General features: G+C 44.0%; 1 protein-coding gene across 2 annotated transcripts in view; it reads right to left on the reverse strand.

Annotated features, from left to right (window-relative positions):
* The window catches only part of DNAH2 (dynein axonemal heavy chain 2), a 392,322-nt gene that overhangs the window by 121,843 nt on the left and 252,573 nt on the right, over positions 1–17,906 (reverse strand). For both annotated transcript variants that reach the window (XM_029581921.1, XM_029581922.1), the window contains 2 exons: positions 3,593–3,732; positions 2,380–2,512 (listed from right to left, as the gene is read on the reverse strand). In XM_029581921.1, coding sequence (XP_029437781.1) covers positions 2,380–2,512; positions 3,593–3,732 — 273 coding nt within the window. The remainder of the gene's footprint in view (positions 1–2,379; positions 2,513–3,592; positions 3,733–17,906) is intronic.

A 17,906-nucleotide genomic window follows, 5' to 3' on the forward strand; every position in this document is an offset into this window, starting at 1 on the left:
AAGAGGATGTTTTGTTTTAGAAGCAGACTTCGATGGTTGACTTGGAATCTGTTTTGGCATCGAAAGAGGCAGAAAAGGCATCGATGGGGAATCGAAAGGCATCGATGGTAATCGATGGCCGGCATCGCCCGATGGACCAGGTCGTGAAGGCATCAATGGATCCGAGAGTGGCATCGAAGGTAATGAAGGTGCACGGAGGTTTTGAAGACCCGATGGCCCTGGGAAGGAATCAGAGACCCTTCCATCGTCCACCGATGAGCCTGGAATAGGAATTGAAGGAATCATCGATGAATTTTTAGGGATCAATGATGTCGATGGCTGCATCGGGGGAGCCATTGGTGGCATCAGTATCAGTGCTGGAAAGGCACCGATTAAGGCGTCGATTCTATTTAGCAGAGGTTGAAAGATCGACGGTTCTGGCGTCAGTGCCGGTGTTGGTGATTGTACCGGTGCTGGCATCGAAGGAGGCTGGAATTTTTGAAAAGCCTCGATGATCACCTGTTGAACCATGGAAGTCACTTCTTCCCTGGAAACTGGGACTGGGTCCACTGTCACAGGAGAAGGATGGTGGCACAGTCTCTGATACCGATCCCGGTGGAGAGCACCTCGGTATCTCAGATACAGAGGGGCATGGCGGCTCTAATACACGGATCCGCTTCAGCATCGGCTCGATGTCCTTCGGTGCCAATGCGGATACCATTTCTCCCATTGGAACGGAGACAGAACGGTGTCGATGGCGTCTCTTTTCACAATGCTTTCTAGTGGATATTGATGAAGACACTATTGAAGATCCGGATGGGGCCGGTGATGGACGGTCATGGGCCTTTTTCTTTCCTCAATGTTTTTCAACAGAGTGTTGATTTCTTCGGTGATGATGTCGAAGATGACGATGGGGTGATCTTTTTAAACAGCTCCTCCATTTTATCCAAACAGGCATGCCTGCCCTTCGGTGTCATCTGGGCGCAGGTAATACATGCACGGACATTGTGGCCTGATCCCAGGCATAAAACGCAAATGTCATGTGGGTCTGTTATTGATATTGTTCGGGTACAATCTGGACATTTTTTGAATCTCGAGGCCATGGTAAAAAAACAGGCAGGGTAACGGTCGATGGCTTGCAGGTACCAAGTAAAAGGTGACCGGAATCGACCGAAAAACTGACTCAAAAAGTACTCACCGAACGGTATGTTGAAGGGAGACCCAAGTAGACAATTTTGTGACTGAAAAGTTATATTTTCTGTGCGGAAAACGTGTGAGGAAAACTCACAGAGCTCCTATCATGCGAGGCTTACAGCAACGCGGAAAAAAGAGACTGAAGGGAGACCCCTGTGGCTGAGAATATCATGACATGCTGGGCATGCTCAGTGGGCTCAGTGTGCCAGTCAAAAGTTTCTAGAAACTTTACATAAGTTTTTCCATGTCAGGGCTCCATCGATGATGTCACCCATATGTGAGGACTATCATCCTGCTTGTCCTGGGATAATAATTTTACCTACAGAGCTGAGAAATCCCCAGTCACTTTGATCCCTAAGTAAGTAAACCATTCTCTACTAATTTAAAGGGCAGAAAGTACTGGGAAATGTTCCCCAGTGTAGCTGCCCCCACAGGAAATACTTCTGATTTCTGAAAATTAATTTTATAACTGACATCCAACCGTTATCTTTAACAAAGTCAAGAACTCTTTGGCAAGAACATTTAGCGGACAATAAAAACAGAATATTGTCCGAATTTAAGGATATAACGTGTTCTTCCCCTCCCACAAAAGATCCCAACACAATCGGGTGTGTATGGCCAGGTTTTCAATGGCTAAATCGAAGAGTGGGAGGACAAGGGACAATCCTGTTGGGTGCCACTTAAAATAGGAAACAATGTAGATTGCTGGCCTTGGGACAGTGGCATAACGCTTATATCTAGGCCTGAAATGTCTTTGGAAGACCAAACCTCTCCAGCACTGAGAACATAAATGGCCATTGCAATCTAACAAAGGCCTTTTCAGCGTCTAAAGCAACCACTGCCCCAGCAATCTTGTCCCACTTAGCCAGAAATAGTGTTAAGTAATTTGTTGTTGATATCCTCCCCTTAATGAAACCAGTTTGGTTGGGTTGAACTAAGTCCTCTATTTCTGACATCAGTCTCATTTGCATAATTTTAGCCAATACCTTAATATCAAGAGTTCAGTAACGAAATAGGCCTATAGGACCCAGGGTCAGTGCTATCACAATCTTTTTTAAGAATAAGCACAATATTTGCCTTTAGCAAGGAGCTATTTGTCTGAGGATTGTTTTGAAGAAAATCAAAGGTATTTAGCATAAGAGGGGCCACCTCCTGTGAGAATTTCTTATAAAACTCCAGAGCAAACCCATCACACCCATCTTTTACCTTTTCCATGGTGCCTAGATCAACTCCCTCCAGATACCTCTCAGCCACCTCCAGCAGCGCTTCCTGTGGCCACTCTGAGAACCAATCAATGGTGGTGCAATTCACCAGAGCTGGGTACTGACGCAGCCGGTTCCTGTGGGTACAAAATCCAAGGAAGAATCATTGTGAAACCAAATAAATATGGATCTGAACCTTGAAATGCAGGATGCTGAGTCGCCCCATTTTCAAAGTCCATCTAGCATACATGGTGGACTTAATGCTAGACTGCAGACATAAAAAACACAAGGCCATGAAAACCAGAAAGGATGTTATGGGGAGCAAATTATCAGACAACCCAAAAGAAATTGCACATTTTTAAACTTCAGGGGATTGATATTCAGCCACAGAGTGGCTAGAAAAGTTATCCAGATACACCTATCTGGCTAACTTAACTAGAATATTCAACAGCGAGGCAGCACCAATGAATATACCTAGCTATCCTAAAGTTAGCCGGATAAGTATATCGGTTAACTTTAGGACAGTCCTATGGTGTGACCAGAGAAAGCCACATAATGCCATAATGCAGCTAACTCCACTCCTCCTGAAAATGCCTCCCATCCACCTCCAATTTATGTGGCTACATTCTAGCATATAACCTGTTATGCAACTAGAATGTAACCGCACATGGTGATGAATAACGCTGTTTTGCCATATGGACAGATAACTTTTCAGTTATCCATATAAATGTCTTTTGAATATCTACCTCCATGTTAATAAATTTCAGCTTTTAGATGTAAATTATTGTAGTGTTTCCCATAAATAAATTTAACCATATAAATTGTTGGCCAAGCCTGCTTTGCAATCCACCATTTTTGGTTTGCATTCTAGACTGCAGGTCATGGTTAATGCATGAACTCACTAATCAAACCTTAGCACCTTTCAGTGCTAGTCCAAATTGCCAGCACAGGTACCATGCATTTGGAATGTGTATCTGATGACAGAAGTCACTGTGGAAACACAAATCTTTCAGGCCATCTGAGACTCTCAACTCACATCACACACCCACTACCTAGTTTAAATTACCTTCTTTGTGGGTTTTTTCACACAGCTACTGCAGAACAACAATGGCCTGCAAAGCTCAAGATGTGTTCAGTCTGTAGCTTATATCCTGAGCATCACGTTTGTTTGCTATAACAGTGCCTACCACCTGCTCCTGAACCTCCCACTGTGTTACCTGAAGGAGTCCCCAACGGGACTCATGCATAGAACGATGTGCAGGTTGTTGCGCACTCGCTCAATCAGATAATTAAAGAGACATTCCGGGGTCTCAGGCACGTTGTCCTTCTTCGCCCGTTCCACAATGGCCGATTGCACCTGTGAAAGGCATACAAAGGAGTTGGCTGGTTAGAATAATGACCTGAGAATAAGGAGATCAGGGATCAGATCTGCTACCTCACTAACACACCCCTGACAAGTCACTTTATCTCTCATTGCCTCAGGTACCAACCTATGGAAAAATTTTCAATCCCTGGCATGCCCAAATGCCTGGAGATAAGAGCACAGCTGGGCCGCATGCGTGCATTTTCATAGCAGCCCGGCCACGTGCATTTCACCCGGTATGCACAGATGTGCCAGATTTTTAATAAGGGGCGGGCCGGGAGCTGGCCGGGACAGTGCCACATGGATGTCCATGCGGCCCTTTTAAAATTTAGCTCTTAGAATTTAAGCAGTAATGCATGTTAACAGCAGCACAGGTTAATACATTTTAGAGAATCAACCTTCTAGTGGCTGGAACTAGGATGCATGTGTACCAAGATCCAGAGAGAATCATGGCTGTAGCTTCCAGTAATGTCTGGGCAAGGAAAGGTTATAAAAATGGGTTGAAACAGACACACTTGTTGAGAATATAGACTCCCAACAGAGACCATGCCAGGCCAAAAGTATGATTTAAGAGGAGAAATTTAAACTTACCTGTTAATTTCCTTTCTTTTAGTCCTGCTACACCAGTCCAGAATGATTGGATTATGTTCTCCTTCCAGCAGATGGAGGCAGAGCACATGAATTTTCTGTGACATCATCTCTACTTTTGTGTGATGAAATGACATTTAAAACCAGTATTCCCATGACAAAGCAGATTTTAAACTACATAAATATTACTAATTATAAAACTTATAACAAATTAACATTTTTTAATAGATGAAGATCCGATGTTAAATGACTTTATATCTTTTTCTATTTTTTTATTTCCTCATTTACTATAAAATATCTATATTCTTTTATGTTTTAACTTCCCAGATGGGTTTCTCCTCCTTTTTCATCCTGCTATACCAGTCCAGAATGATTGGGACTTACCAAAGCCCAATAACTGTGGGAGAGTGGATATTAAATTCACTTTGAGTATGCTTGCTCCAAAAGCAGTGTTTTTCTTTGCAAAAACATCCGAACTATAATGCTTTCTAAAAGAATGCAAAGCATTCTTATGGCTGCTTTATAGGATGTACAGTCCCACCCTCTGCTCAAGATGAAGATTGTGTTCTAATTATATCTGGAACCTCACTACCCTCAGTACATATGCTGTAGTAATCATTTCCTTCCTCCACCAAATAATACAAATTTATTTTGCTAAAAAAACTTATTTCTAAATATCTTAGAGAATACATCTTAAGTACAGATACTTCAAAGATCTATTCTTTCCTTCCATTCTTTTTTTGAGAAAGCTGGCAATGCAATTGTCTCATTTAGATGAAAACTAGAGATTACCTTTGGTATAAATGAACTGGATGTATAGCTACCATATTTGTTGTAAAGTTTAAGACAGGGTCTGTGACAAGATAGTGCCTGTATCTCAGAAATACATCTTGCTGATGAAACAGCAACTAGAAAGACTGTATTCAATGAAAAATCCTTAAGTGTTGCATTTTTTAATGGTTTGAATGCAGGTTTTCCTAGAGCCTTTAGGTGCCATTGAGGAACAGTCGCTCTAAGTGGTGGATGTAATCTCTTTACCCATGCAGAAAATAAACAATATCTGAATGGGATACTACTCTATTCCCTTTGATTCGACCTCTAGAACAAGAAACTGCTGCTACTTGAACTTTTAAAGAGCTGAGTGCTAAACCTTTTTCTAAACTTTTTGTAGAAAATTTAAAATATTTGAATTTCTGCCTGCCAGGATGAGACTAATAGTTTTTTACAATGGGCCTGATTTTAAAAAGCATTTACATGCGTAAAACTGGGTTTTACGCATGTAAATGCACTTTACTCGAGTAAGTGGGCTTTTGAAAATTGCTACAATATATGCCATTGAATCGTCCATAGGATTTACTCTCATAAGTGCACTTTACGTGAGTAAATGGCTTTTGAAAATTGCTACAATAGTAGTTACATTTATGCACGTAACTCCTTTGAAAATTACCCCCAATATGTCCATTTGTGTACATATGCTAGAGATGTTGAATTTTTTCATGCTTTCAAAAAGGTAGCAATCACAGAGGGAGAGAGTAGCCTTTTCTGCTTCATCTTGACCTTTCAAGAGGTATGCCATAAGATGACATGGAGATGAGTCTTCCATTAAAATTGGTCCATGTTTCAGAAGAGTTTGGGATCCTGGAAATTGTAGCAGTTGTTTGATTTATAATCTCATTAGATCTGCATATCATGGCTTTTCTTGACCAATCTGGTGCTACTAGAATCACTCAAGCTTTTTCCTTCTCTATTTTTTTTTTTTTTTAATTTTTTATTTATGCAATTTATAAACTTTTGACAACAATTAAACATGTCAATTACATGGCAATTTTGCATATATAATTGACCAAAACATGATCAATACAAAAAGAAAACTAATACAAAGAAATTCTTTATACATTTGCCAGTTATAAGGAAAAAGAAGATCCTAGTTCAATTAATCTGGAGCATAAGTTAAGCAAAATTTAACTTAAGGAATAGGTGAGTTCAAATGCTACTTCAAATATATAAACCAAAGACCAACCTGGTGAAAATATTTTTATTAGCGTACATCCTATTAATGACCATGGTGGGGAAAAGAAAAGAAAGAAAAGAAAATTGGTTCTTACCTGCTAATTTTCGTTCCTGTAGTACCAACTGATCAGTCCAGACTCCTGGGTTTATTCATCCCTGCCAGCAGATAGAGACAGAGAAAAGCCTCGCTGACACTGTTTAAAAGCCCTGGTGCCACCTGCAGTAGCTCAGTATTGATCTGTACCCAAGCTGAAAACACTATGTGCAATAAACAGACTAAAAAAAACGTAACAAAAAACTTGAAAAAACTTGTAAGTTACCAACAAAGAACAGAAGTTTGCTGAAAGATTATAGCTGAGTGGAAGACTCTCCCCTCCAACCCGGGTGGGCTCTGGACTGATCCATTGGTACTACAGGAATGAAAATTAGCTGGTAGGAACCAATTTTCTTTTCCTTGTAAGTACCCAGATCAGTCCAGACTCCTGGGATGTACCAAAGCTTCCTAGAGAGGGTGGGGCCTGGAGACTCCCGCTCGCAAGACACTTTCCCCAAAGGATCAGGAATCAGACAATCCCAAATCCAATTGGTAATGCCTTGCAAAAGTATGCAGCGACTTCCAAGTCGCTGCTCTGCAAATCTCTTGCAGAGACACCAACTGAGCCTCTGCCCATGAAGCGGCCTGAGCCCGTGTTGAGTGGGCACGCAAACCCACAGGAACTTGACGGCCCTTGAGAATGTATGCCGACCCAATAGCTTCCTTAAGCCATCTAGCAATATTTGCTTTGGAGGCATAAGTATCTTTCTTTGATCTGCTCCATAAAACAAAAAGATGATCAGATCTCCTGAAATCATTAGTAACCTTGAGATAGCGAAGCAAGGTTCTGCGGACATCCAACAGCTTAAGTTCCTGAGCATGCTGCGTAGAATCATCCAAGCCTGCAAACGCTGGGAGTTCGATAGTCTGATTAACATGAAAAGCAGAGACCACCTTTGGGACAAAGGAAGGAACCATACGCAATGTAATCCCTGAATCAGATATCTGAAGAAACCGATTCCTACACGACAAGGCTTGCAATTCCGAAATCCTCCTTGCGGAACAAATGGCCACCAAGAACACCACCTTAAGAGTCAGATCCTTAAGGGTCACTCTCAGAATTGGTTCAAATGGAGCATCACACAATACGCGCAGAACAAGATTAAGGTTTCAGGGACGACACACTTTACGCACCGGAGGACGCAAATTCTTAACTCCCCGAAGAAACCTCTGTACATCCGGATGAGAAGATAGGGAATAACCCTCAATCTTTCCTTGTAAGCAGGCAAAAGCCGCTACCTGCACTCTAAGAGAATTAAACACAAGACCTTTAGCTAAACTGTCCTGAAGGAAAGACAAGACTTGAGAAATGGAGGCTTGAACCGCATGGATACCTCGGTTGGTACACCAAGCTTCAAACACTTTCCAGGCTCGAACATATTAGAGGGAAGTAGACTGCTGTCTAGCCTGTAAAAGCATAACTATCACTGGTTCTGGATATCCTCTCAGCCTTAAGCGACGCCTTTCAAAAGCCAAGCCACTTGACAAAAGCGATCTGCCTGGTCGGAAATATGGGACCTTGACGGAGGAGATCCGGAAGATGACTGAGACGCAATGGATCATCCACTGCTAGAATGACTAGATCTGCAAACCATGGACGACGTGGCCATTCCGGAGCTACAAGGATCACCTCCCCGGGGTGCTTCTCTATTCGGCGCAAGACTTTGCCCACCAGAGGCCATGGCGGAAACACATACAACAAGATTCCCCGAGGCCAAGGCACTACCAGAGCGTCGACTGCCTCGGCTCCGTACTCCCTCCTCTGACTGAAGAACCGAGGAGCTTTCGTATTGATTCAAGTTGCCATCAAATCAACGTGGGGATGGCCCCACCTTCTTTGGATGAGCCACATCGCGGACTCCGCCAACTCCCACTCACCTAGATCTAAGATCTGACAGCTGAGGAAATCGGCCTGGACGTTGTCTACACCTGCGATATGAGAAGCCGCTAGCTGAACGAGATAATGCTCTGCCCATTGAAACAATTCCTGAGTTTCCAGCACCACCCCCTGGCTCTTGGTCCCGCCCTGATGATCGATGTAAGCAACTGTTGTGGCGTTGTCCGACAGAACCCTGACTGAATGACCCTGAACGAGGCGGAGAAAGGTTTGAAGTGCCAGCCGAACCGCTCTGGTCTCCAACCGATTGATAGGCCACGAGGCTTCCACCGTCGACCAAATGCCTGGGCAGATTGTTGCTCACAGACCGCTCCCCAACCAGAGAGACTGGCATCAGTAGTGAGAACCACCCATTCCAGGACTTCGAGACTGACTCCATGCTGTAGATTGGACGACTGTAGCCACCTCAATAGGCTGGCTCAAGTTTTGCTCTGTCTCCATCTGCTGGTGCGGAGTCACAACCCAGGTGTCTGGACTGATCCGGGTACGTATAGGGAACTTGTGATTGCACCTTGACCATTCTCTCCTGTGTGAGGAACACTCTGCCTTGTCTCGTGTCGAAACGAGCCCTGAAGTAGTCTAGCATCTGTGATGGCTCTAGATGACTTTTCGCCCGATTGACCACCCAGCCAAGAGACTCTAGCAGACGAATCACTTTCTGGATTGCCGAACGGCAACCCTCCAATGATTTCTCCCGAATCAAGCAATCATTGAGATACGGGTGCACCAACACTCCCTCGCGGCGAAGAGCTGCCGCCACCGCCACCACCATCATTACACCTTGGTGAATGTGCGAGGAGCCGTGGCCAGTCCAAAGGGGAGAGCTTGGAATTGGAAATGCTGACCCAGCACTGCGAATCTCAGAAAATGCTGATGGTCCAGACGAATGGGAATGTGTAAATACGCTTCCGTCAGATCCAGGGAGGCCAAAAACTCCCGCGAGCACACCGCTACATTTACTGACCGTAAAGTCTCCATTCGGAACTGCGGTCTCTTTAAGGACACATTGACTGACTTGAGGTCCAGGATGGGATGAAATGTACCCTCCTTTGTCGGTACCACGAAATAAATGGAGTGGTACCGCAGGGGGAGACTAAGAAAAGGTCGTGAACGGGACGTGTAAACTCTAAAGCGTAACAGTCTCTTATCACTCAGAGAACCCATTGATCCTGTGTAATCTTGGTCCACTCCCGTAGAATTCCACCAGCCGGCCCCCTATACAGGGAATAGTGGAGTGGATCAGCCTCACTTCATTGGGAGGACTTGACCGCAGTGGCCCCCCGCCGAGGAAGCTCTGAAAGGCCTTCATCCACCATGAAAGGACTGACCCCAATTCAAACCCCGCGGTTGAAAAGACTTTTGTGACTGCGAACCAACCGGACATCTGGAAGGACGCGACCGCCTGCTGTCTCAAAAACGGGACCGGTCCTGAAACTGAGAGCAAGAGTAAAGAAAGACTCCAGGTTTATGCACCAGCCATCTGCTAGAGAAATACTAAGCTACTGCAGGTGGCAACAGGGCTTTTAAGCATTGTCAGCGAGGCTTTTCTCTGTCTCCGTCTGCTGGCAGGGATGAATAAACCCAGGAGTCTGGACTGATCTGGGTACATACAGGGAAACATATATTCTCTCTCCTTTCAGCCATGACAAACTAGTTCATTTATTCCTTAGCTTCTGTATTCTTTGCACTGGCTGTAAAATCAAAGGATTTTGGCATTTTTGCAAGTCACCATTAGATCCATCTGTGTTGTTCTCCATTATTTCACTATCTTCGGCTCTTGTCTGAGTTCTCACTTGCCTGGATTCAGAAGGTTTTCTTGACATGCAATATGTATTGCAGAAATCTGGTGTAGATTTCTTTCTACCCAGTGAAATAGGTGGTTTGACTCTGAATATTCCCTGACTTCACATTCCCCCCTCCCTGGTTTACATATGCAACTGCTGCTGCATTGTCACAAACAATTCACACCTTTCCCCTTTAATAAAGGGAGAAAGTGATATATTGCTAACCTGATTGAACTAGTTTCCAATCTGATTATGCGGCTTCTTTCTCAGACCACACTCCTGGTACTATTTGTTTTTGACAATGTGCTCCCCATTCTGTTAAACTCGCATCTGTGGTTACTAATGTTCACGATGGAGGTTCTAGACTTACACCTTTTTCTAAGTTCTGTGCTTTTGACCACTAAGCAAGACTTTTCTTTACTGAGTTGAGGAAAGGGAGAAGAAACTCATCATTTTCAGTGTGTGGTGGAGAACAAGACTGGAGAAAACTTTGTAGAGATGTCATGTGTACTCTGGACCATTGTCTATTCTTGCTGTCATTGTCACTAATATTTGAATACAGTCCTATGCCTTTGGTGCAGTTTATAATGAGAATTTTTAAAATTTGTTTGATAACTTTGATCATGCACTTTGATGTTAGACATACGCAGCCCTCCTTGGGATTACATTGTGCATGTGAGGGAGTCTATAGGACACTCCTTCAGACTACTTTAAGGGCCCGGGCATAGCTGTCTCGCTCAGTCCTTCTTATGATCCAGACCCACAGGGAATTCTGGTGAAGGGAGGAGCCCTTCAACAGAATATAAGAACTCAGGGTCTAGAAGGGTTAGCAATGCCCCAGCGAGCAGGCAGGAAGTCAGCCTATGCTAAAACCTGCTATGTTTGATGTTTCTATGCTACATGAATTTTGAGGTAAGCTGCATCATTTGTTTGTTTTGCAATTCATTTGTTCACTGTAAAAAAAATTGTACACAAGGAAAAAGTCAGAGTTTGCCTCCTCCTTCTGCTATCGTTCAAGTTACCAAAGTGCACCCAAATATTCTAGAGACTGGGTTGGGTGAAGATTGCTTTTTGCAAAATAGATTATGCTTCTAAAAATTGTACCACTCTGTTGGGAACTCTGAATCCTTCTTGAAACATTTTAGCTCTGATAAACCATTACTTTGGTGACTGTTCTTGGAGCGGTAGGTAACCCAAAGGAAAATTAGTTCTTACCTGATAATTTTCGTTCCTGTAGTACCAAGGATCAGTCCAGACAGTAGGGTTATGTCTCCCTTCCAGCAGGTGGAGTCAGAGGCCAAAGTTCTAAGCACCTCCCATATCCCAGGGTGCCTCCTGCGATCCTCCAGTATTTTGAATAACAAAGCAGAAACTCATGAAGAAGGATAATCAATGACTAGATCAACTATATATATGAATAGAACAAATACAAAACATGAAAAAAAATAATGTAACAATATTCAGAGCTTCTTAAATCATTGCATAGGAAAAATATAAAAAGGAAATAAACAATAATCAATAGTGGACTCTCCAGAAAAAAACTGGGCGGGCATCTGGACTGATCCTTGGTACTACAGGAATGAAAATTATCAGGTAAGAACTAATTTTCCTTTCCCTGTACGTACCAGGATCAATCCAGACAGTAGGGATGTACCAAAGCTGCCCTAAATGGGGTGGGATCCGGAGAGTCCCGCCTTCAGCACACTACTGCCGAAAGAGTCGACGTCTGGAGCGCGAACGTCCAAACGATAATGTTTGGCAAAAGTGTGCAAAGATTTCCAAGTCGCCGCTCTACAAATTTCTTGAGGTGAAACACAATGACTCTCGGCCCAAGACGCCGCCTGAGAGCGTATCGAATGTGCCTTGAGACCATCAGGAACTGGACGACCGTTACAAATGTATGCCGAAGCAATAGCTTCCTTCAACCACCGTGCAATGGTAGCGTTAGAAGCCTGATAGCCCTTCTTAGGACTGCTCCATAGAACAAAAAGGTGGTCAGAAAGACGAAAGACATTAGTGATCTCTAAATAACGTAAAAGCACTCGGCGGACATCAAGTCTTTTTAAGTCTCGTGATTGAGAAGAAGATTTATTCAAATCTGGGAAGGCTGGCAATTCAACAGATTAATTGAGATGAAAAGAGGAAACCACTTTGGGTAAAAAGGATGGTACTGTGCGCAATGATATACCTGAATCTGAAATTCTCAAGAAAGGCTCACGGCAAGACAATGCCTGAATTTCTGAAATGCGTCTAGCAGAACAAATTGATACGAGAAACACTGCCTTGAGCGTTAAGTCCTTCAAAGTTATTCACTTAAGAGGTTCAAAAGGAGGAGCACAAAGACTACGAAGAACCAAATTCAGATTCCATGATGGACAGATAGCCCGGATTGGTGGTTTCAAATGTTTGGCTTCTTTGAGAAAACGGACAACATCCTAATGCATAGCAATAGACACACCATTCTCCTTACCTCGAAAACAGCCTATTGCCGCAACTTGAACGCAGAGCGAATTATAAGCCAGACCCTTTTTTAAACCGTCTTGTAAGAAAGCCAAAATGTCTACAACTGTAGCTCTGCACGAAGACAACCCGGACTTACTATACCAAGCATCAAATACCTTCCATACTCTAACATAGGTGAGAGAAGTAGAAGGTTTTCTCGAACTAAGCATGGTGGTGATGACTGAGTCTGGATAGCCTCTCTTTTTTAATTGCCCCCTTTCATAAGCCAGGCCACTAGACAAAAGTGAAACGCCTGGTTGAAATATATTGGACCCTGTCGAAGGAGGTTGTTGAGGTGGCCTAGGTGGACTGGACCGTCGATCGCTAAGTTGATGAGATCCGCATACCATGGTCTGCGAGGACATTCTGGAGCGACGAGAATCACCGGACCTTCGTGGTATTCTAATCGTCTCACGACTTTTCCTATTAGTGGCCATGGTGGAAACATATAGAGAAGGATGTCTTTGGGCCAAGGTAGAACCAAGGCATCCACCCCTTCCGCTCCATGTTCTCTCCTTCGACTGTAGAACCGAGCCACTTTCGTATTGACATGGGTAGCCATCAGATCTAGCCTTTGAGTGAGAATGTTCATTGCCTCCCAGGAAAGTTCCCACTCTCCGGGATCTAGATACTGACGACTGAGGAAGTCTGCTTGAACATTGTCTACTCCTGCTATGTGCAATGCCGCTAGCCGGCGTAGATGAGAATCGGCCCAGGTCATTAGCATGTCTGCTTCTATGGCGACAGACTTTTCGTGCCGCCTTGTCTGTTGATGTACGCTACTGTCGTGGCATTGTCAGAGAGAACCCTCACCAACTGATGTTGAATAAGTGGTAGAAATCTGCGGAGAGCTAGTCGTACCGCTCTGGTTTCCAAATGATTGATGGGCCACTTGGCTTGTGAAGCTGTCCACTGACCTTGGGTCGAATGTGACTGGCATACAGCTCCCCAACCAAAAAGGCTGGCATCCGTTGTCACTAATATCCACTGAGGCGGCTCCAGGTCCATTCCTTCCTGCAAGTGACGCGGTATCAACCACCAATTTAAACTGGACCGAGCCGGCTCCAGAAGGGGTAGAGGAAAATGAACCTCCTCTGACTTGGGATCCCACCTGGAAAGCAATGCCTTTTGCAAAGGTCTTAGATGTGCAAAAGCCCAGGGGACCATGTCCAGAGTGGATGCCATAGAACCAAGAACCTGTAAATATTCCCATACCGTGGGTAAATTTAGATCCAAAAGGCGATGGACTTGAAACATCAATTTGATCATCCGGTCCTGTGGAAGAAAAACCTTTCCCACAGCCGTATCGAATCATGCACCCAGAAACTGCAAAACTTGTGTCGGGACTAGATGACTTTTCTTGAAGTTGACTACCCAACCAAGTATATGAAGAAGATGCAGAACTTTTTGGATCGCTAGTTTGCAAAGAGTCTTTGACTTCGCTTGAATGAGCCAATCATCGAGATAGGGATGAACCAATATCCCTTCTCATCTGAGTGCTGCTGCAACTACCACCATTACCTTGGTAAATACTCGAGGCACAGTTGTTAGACTTAATGGAAGAGCCCGAAACTGATAGTGATCACCCAACACCATGAAACGAAGATATCTCTGGTGGGATTCTTGAATTGGTATATGAAGATAAGCTTCTGACAGATCTAAAGAAGCCAAAAATTTGTTTTTGTGGACGGCCGCAATGACTGATCTCAAGGTCTCCATATGGAAACGAGGAACCCGAAGTGACTTGTTTACTTCCTTCAAGTCTAACATTGGACGACATGTTCCTTCCTTTTTGGGAACAATGAAATAAATGGAGTAACGACCAGTTCCATATTGGGACAGAGGGACCGGAACAATAGCTCCTAAATCCTGCAACTGATGTAAGGTTTGAAGAACAAGTTGCTGCTTTAGAAAAGAACCACTTGGAGTTACTAGAAAAAGATCCTTTAATGGGTGAGCAAAATCCAAAGCATAGCCTTGTTTTATAATATTGAGGACCCAATTGTCTGAGGTGATTTTGACCCATTCCCTGTGAAAACGTGAGAGACGTCCTCCTATTTCTGGCACCAAGGAATGGGCTGGCGCACCTTCATTGTGGAGTTTTGGAGGATGGAAAAGTTTGGGAGCTGTTAGAACGGAGAGGCCATCTCCCACGAAAGGAATAGGCCCATACCTGAGCCCTTGAAAGCTGTTGACGTGTAGAAAAAAATGGAATCCTACCAGTTCGGAATCTTCTCTGGCCCCGAAAATGGCCTCTAAAGGTATTGAATGAACGATAGAAACGAGGTATATCCTCAGGTAATTTTTAAACTTTATTATCTCCCAAATCCTTAATGAGCTGCTCTAACTCTTTCCCGAAGAGTAATGATCCTTTGAAAGGAAAAGAACCCAAGTGAGATTTGGAAGTTGCGTCAGCTGCCCAATGACGAAGCCAAAGAAGTCTCCTTGCAGAAACTGCAGAAGCCATAGAACGAGACGAAGTACGTAATAGGTCATATAATGCATCAGCAGTGTATGCTACTGCTGATTCTAAACGATTGGCTTGCTCAAGTTCTGCTGACTGCAAATCCTGAGAGATAAGTAATTGTTGGACCCACCGAAGAGTCGTCCTCTGCATTAGACTACTGCACACCGCCGCCCGCACACCTAAAGCGGATACCTCAAAGATACGCTTAAGAAGAACCTCAAGTTTTCTATCCTGAAAATTCCAGTTACTGGAATTGTGGTGTGCTTAGCAATAGCAGAAACTGCAGAATCAACCTGAGGGACCTTTAGCAAGCCCAAAAATTCTTGTGGAAGTGGATAAAGTTTATCCATAGCTCTAGTAACCTTAAGACCAGCTTCTGGGAAATCCCATTCTCGAGTAAGCAACTGGAAAAGTTTAGGATGAAAAGGAAAAGATTTAGGCGGAGCCCTAATCCCTGCGAGAACAGGATCCCCAGGAGTGGAATCCGTTACTGGTTGTGGTGCTGGAATTGCCAGTTCCTCTAGTACAAAAGGAATAAGAAGATCTAACTCCTCTTTGTGAAACAATCACAATACTTGGGGATCATCACCTTCCACCAGCGCTGCTTCCATAACCTCCTCATCAATAGTATCAGCTGATGATCCCAGAAGTGGGTCTTGTAAGTCAGGATCCTGACCCATATTAATTAAATGTGACATAGGTTCCTCTGCATGCTTAGGAATCTTAGCAGAGGGTGGCTGATTACCTTCTGTATCTGCTGTAGCTTCCAAATATGCCTTATGCATAAGCAAAATAAATTGTGAAGAAAATGGCTGCTTTAATACCCCCCCCCCCCCCGGGGGTAAAGAAGGTTGAATACTATCATTTTCGTTCAAACTAGAGTGTTCTGGGGCTAAAATAGGAGGTGATAAACATTCAATGTGCTCCCCTCCGTCCAACCGCAAGCCAACGCGATCGTCGTTTAAATTCAAAATAGCCGCCGCTGCCCCGTTTTCTGCCAGTAAGAGTCAGCTCTGATGGCCCTTCACTGCCAGAAACGCAGCGAAAGCACAGACTGTCTCTGGAGAGCCGTGCTGCCGGCTCTCCACAGGCAGAACAGCGGTAACTGCGTGGCATAACAAAAAAAAAAAAAAATTAATAAGCAGCTCTGGAAAAAGAAAAAAACCTGAAATAAATTTTGCTTGTGTCCTTCCCAATATTGAAATTTGCCTTGAACTTAACAGGTTTTGTTTGGTTTTTTTTAAACTGCTATACAGTTAATGGAGCTCTCTCTTCAGGGGAATGAAACCTCCCTGGAAATCAACAAAAAATCTCTAAGCTCCCTTCAGAGGCATATAAACTTCTCTGGCACCGAAAGGGGGAGGGACCGGCCCACCGGTAAATCCCCTCTTTGCCCAGGAATAATAAAAGTCTTCTGGGTGTCAAGGCCAACGGACACAGCTTCAAATTAATTCTAAATTCTTTTTTTTTTTTTTTTTTTTTTAAACATAAGAAGATCTAGTCAAAGATCAGCCAGGGACAAAAACTCCCTTCACTACAAATAAAGGTAAATTTACTCAGCTAACCAAAGTAACAGGACCGCAGGGGATGTCTTCCTTCACCTGCTGGAGTCAGAGGAATACTGGAGGATCGCAGGAAGCACCCTGGGATATGGGAGGTGCTTAGAACTTTGGCCTCTGACGCCACCTGCTGGAAGGGAGACATAACCCTACAGTCTGGACTGATCCTGGTACGTACAGGGAAAGGCCTGATGCTCAAAAGCCATTTACATGTTTATTGCTGAACTTTACTTATGCAAAAGCACTTTATCCATGGAATTAGGCTTTTGAAATTGCTTTAACATATGCCTTTGATTTGTCAGTAAGTTTTTGCCGGCACTAGAAGTCCATAAATTGCTGTTAATCAATAGGGAAAGTAGAGTTGCTTACCTGTAACAGATGTTCTCCCAGGACAGCAGGATGTTTTCTAGAAACTTTGACTGGCACACTGAGCATGCCCTGCATGCCACTAACCCCATAGCCACACAGGGTCCCTCCCCCCCCACCTTCAGTCTCGAATCAAAGCAGAAAAGAATGAGCAAAATATAAATCTACTACCACTGACTGGTGAAGCAACTGGCTCTTCTGGAAGCACTAGATAGGTAGCATCCGTCTTTCTGTTGACCAAAGCCACAGAACCCAGGTATTCCCAGAGCCGGTAAAGGAGATCTAAGAGGACCTCATGTACAGGGATGGCCGTGACCTCCTTAGGGACATCCACGAATTGGAGGGACCTCCAACATCTTGTAGTGGGCATCCTCTTCAGTCAAAAGCTGGAAGGGGATGGTTTCCGCCATCGCCCACACAAAGCTCATGAAGGATAAGTCCTTGGGAGGCGAGTGCCATCTCTCGTCCGGGGGCAGAAGGTTCCACTAGAATGTCCTCAGAGGCCTCTGAGGAGTGTTAGGAAGAGCTCAAATGTTCATATTTTAAGCGAAGCTCTCTGGAAATGAGTGCTTTCTGGGTCATTGCACAGGCCACACAATATGATGAATCTTGGTTGAACCCAAGCATTTCAGACATAGTGAGTAGAGGTCCAATATGGACCAACCTGTGTCCACATTGTGGACACCTTTTAAATGGGCACTTGCCCTTCTTCCCCATCATTAAAAAATTGCAGCAATGCTCAGTTTTTCAACTGTTAACTGAAGCGGACAAAAATAGACAAGCACAAGGGGACGCTAGTGTAGGAAGGATTGTGTATTCTTAGAAAGCAAAACTCAAACTTTCTGAACTCTGAGAGCGAAAACTGACTTGGATGACATCATCCATTTGTGTGGCTGTTTGA

This window comes from Rhinatrema bivittatum, chromosome 16 (genome assembly GCF_901001135.1).
Source record: "Rhinatrema bivittatum chromosome 16, aRhiBiv1.1, whole genome shotgun sequence".
Lineage (NCBI taxonomy): Eukaryota > Metazoa > Chordata > Amphibia > Gymnophiona > Rhinatrematidae > Rhinatrema > Rhinatrema bivittatum.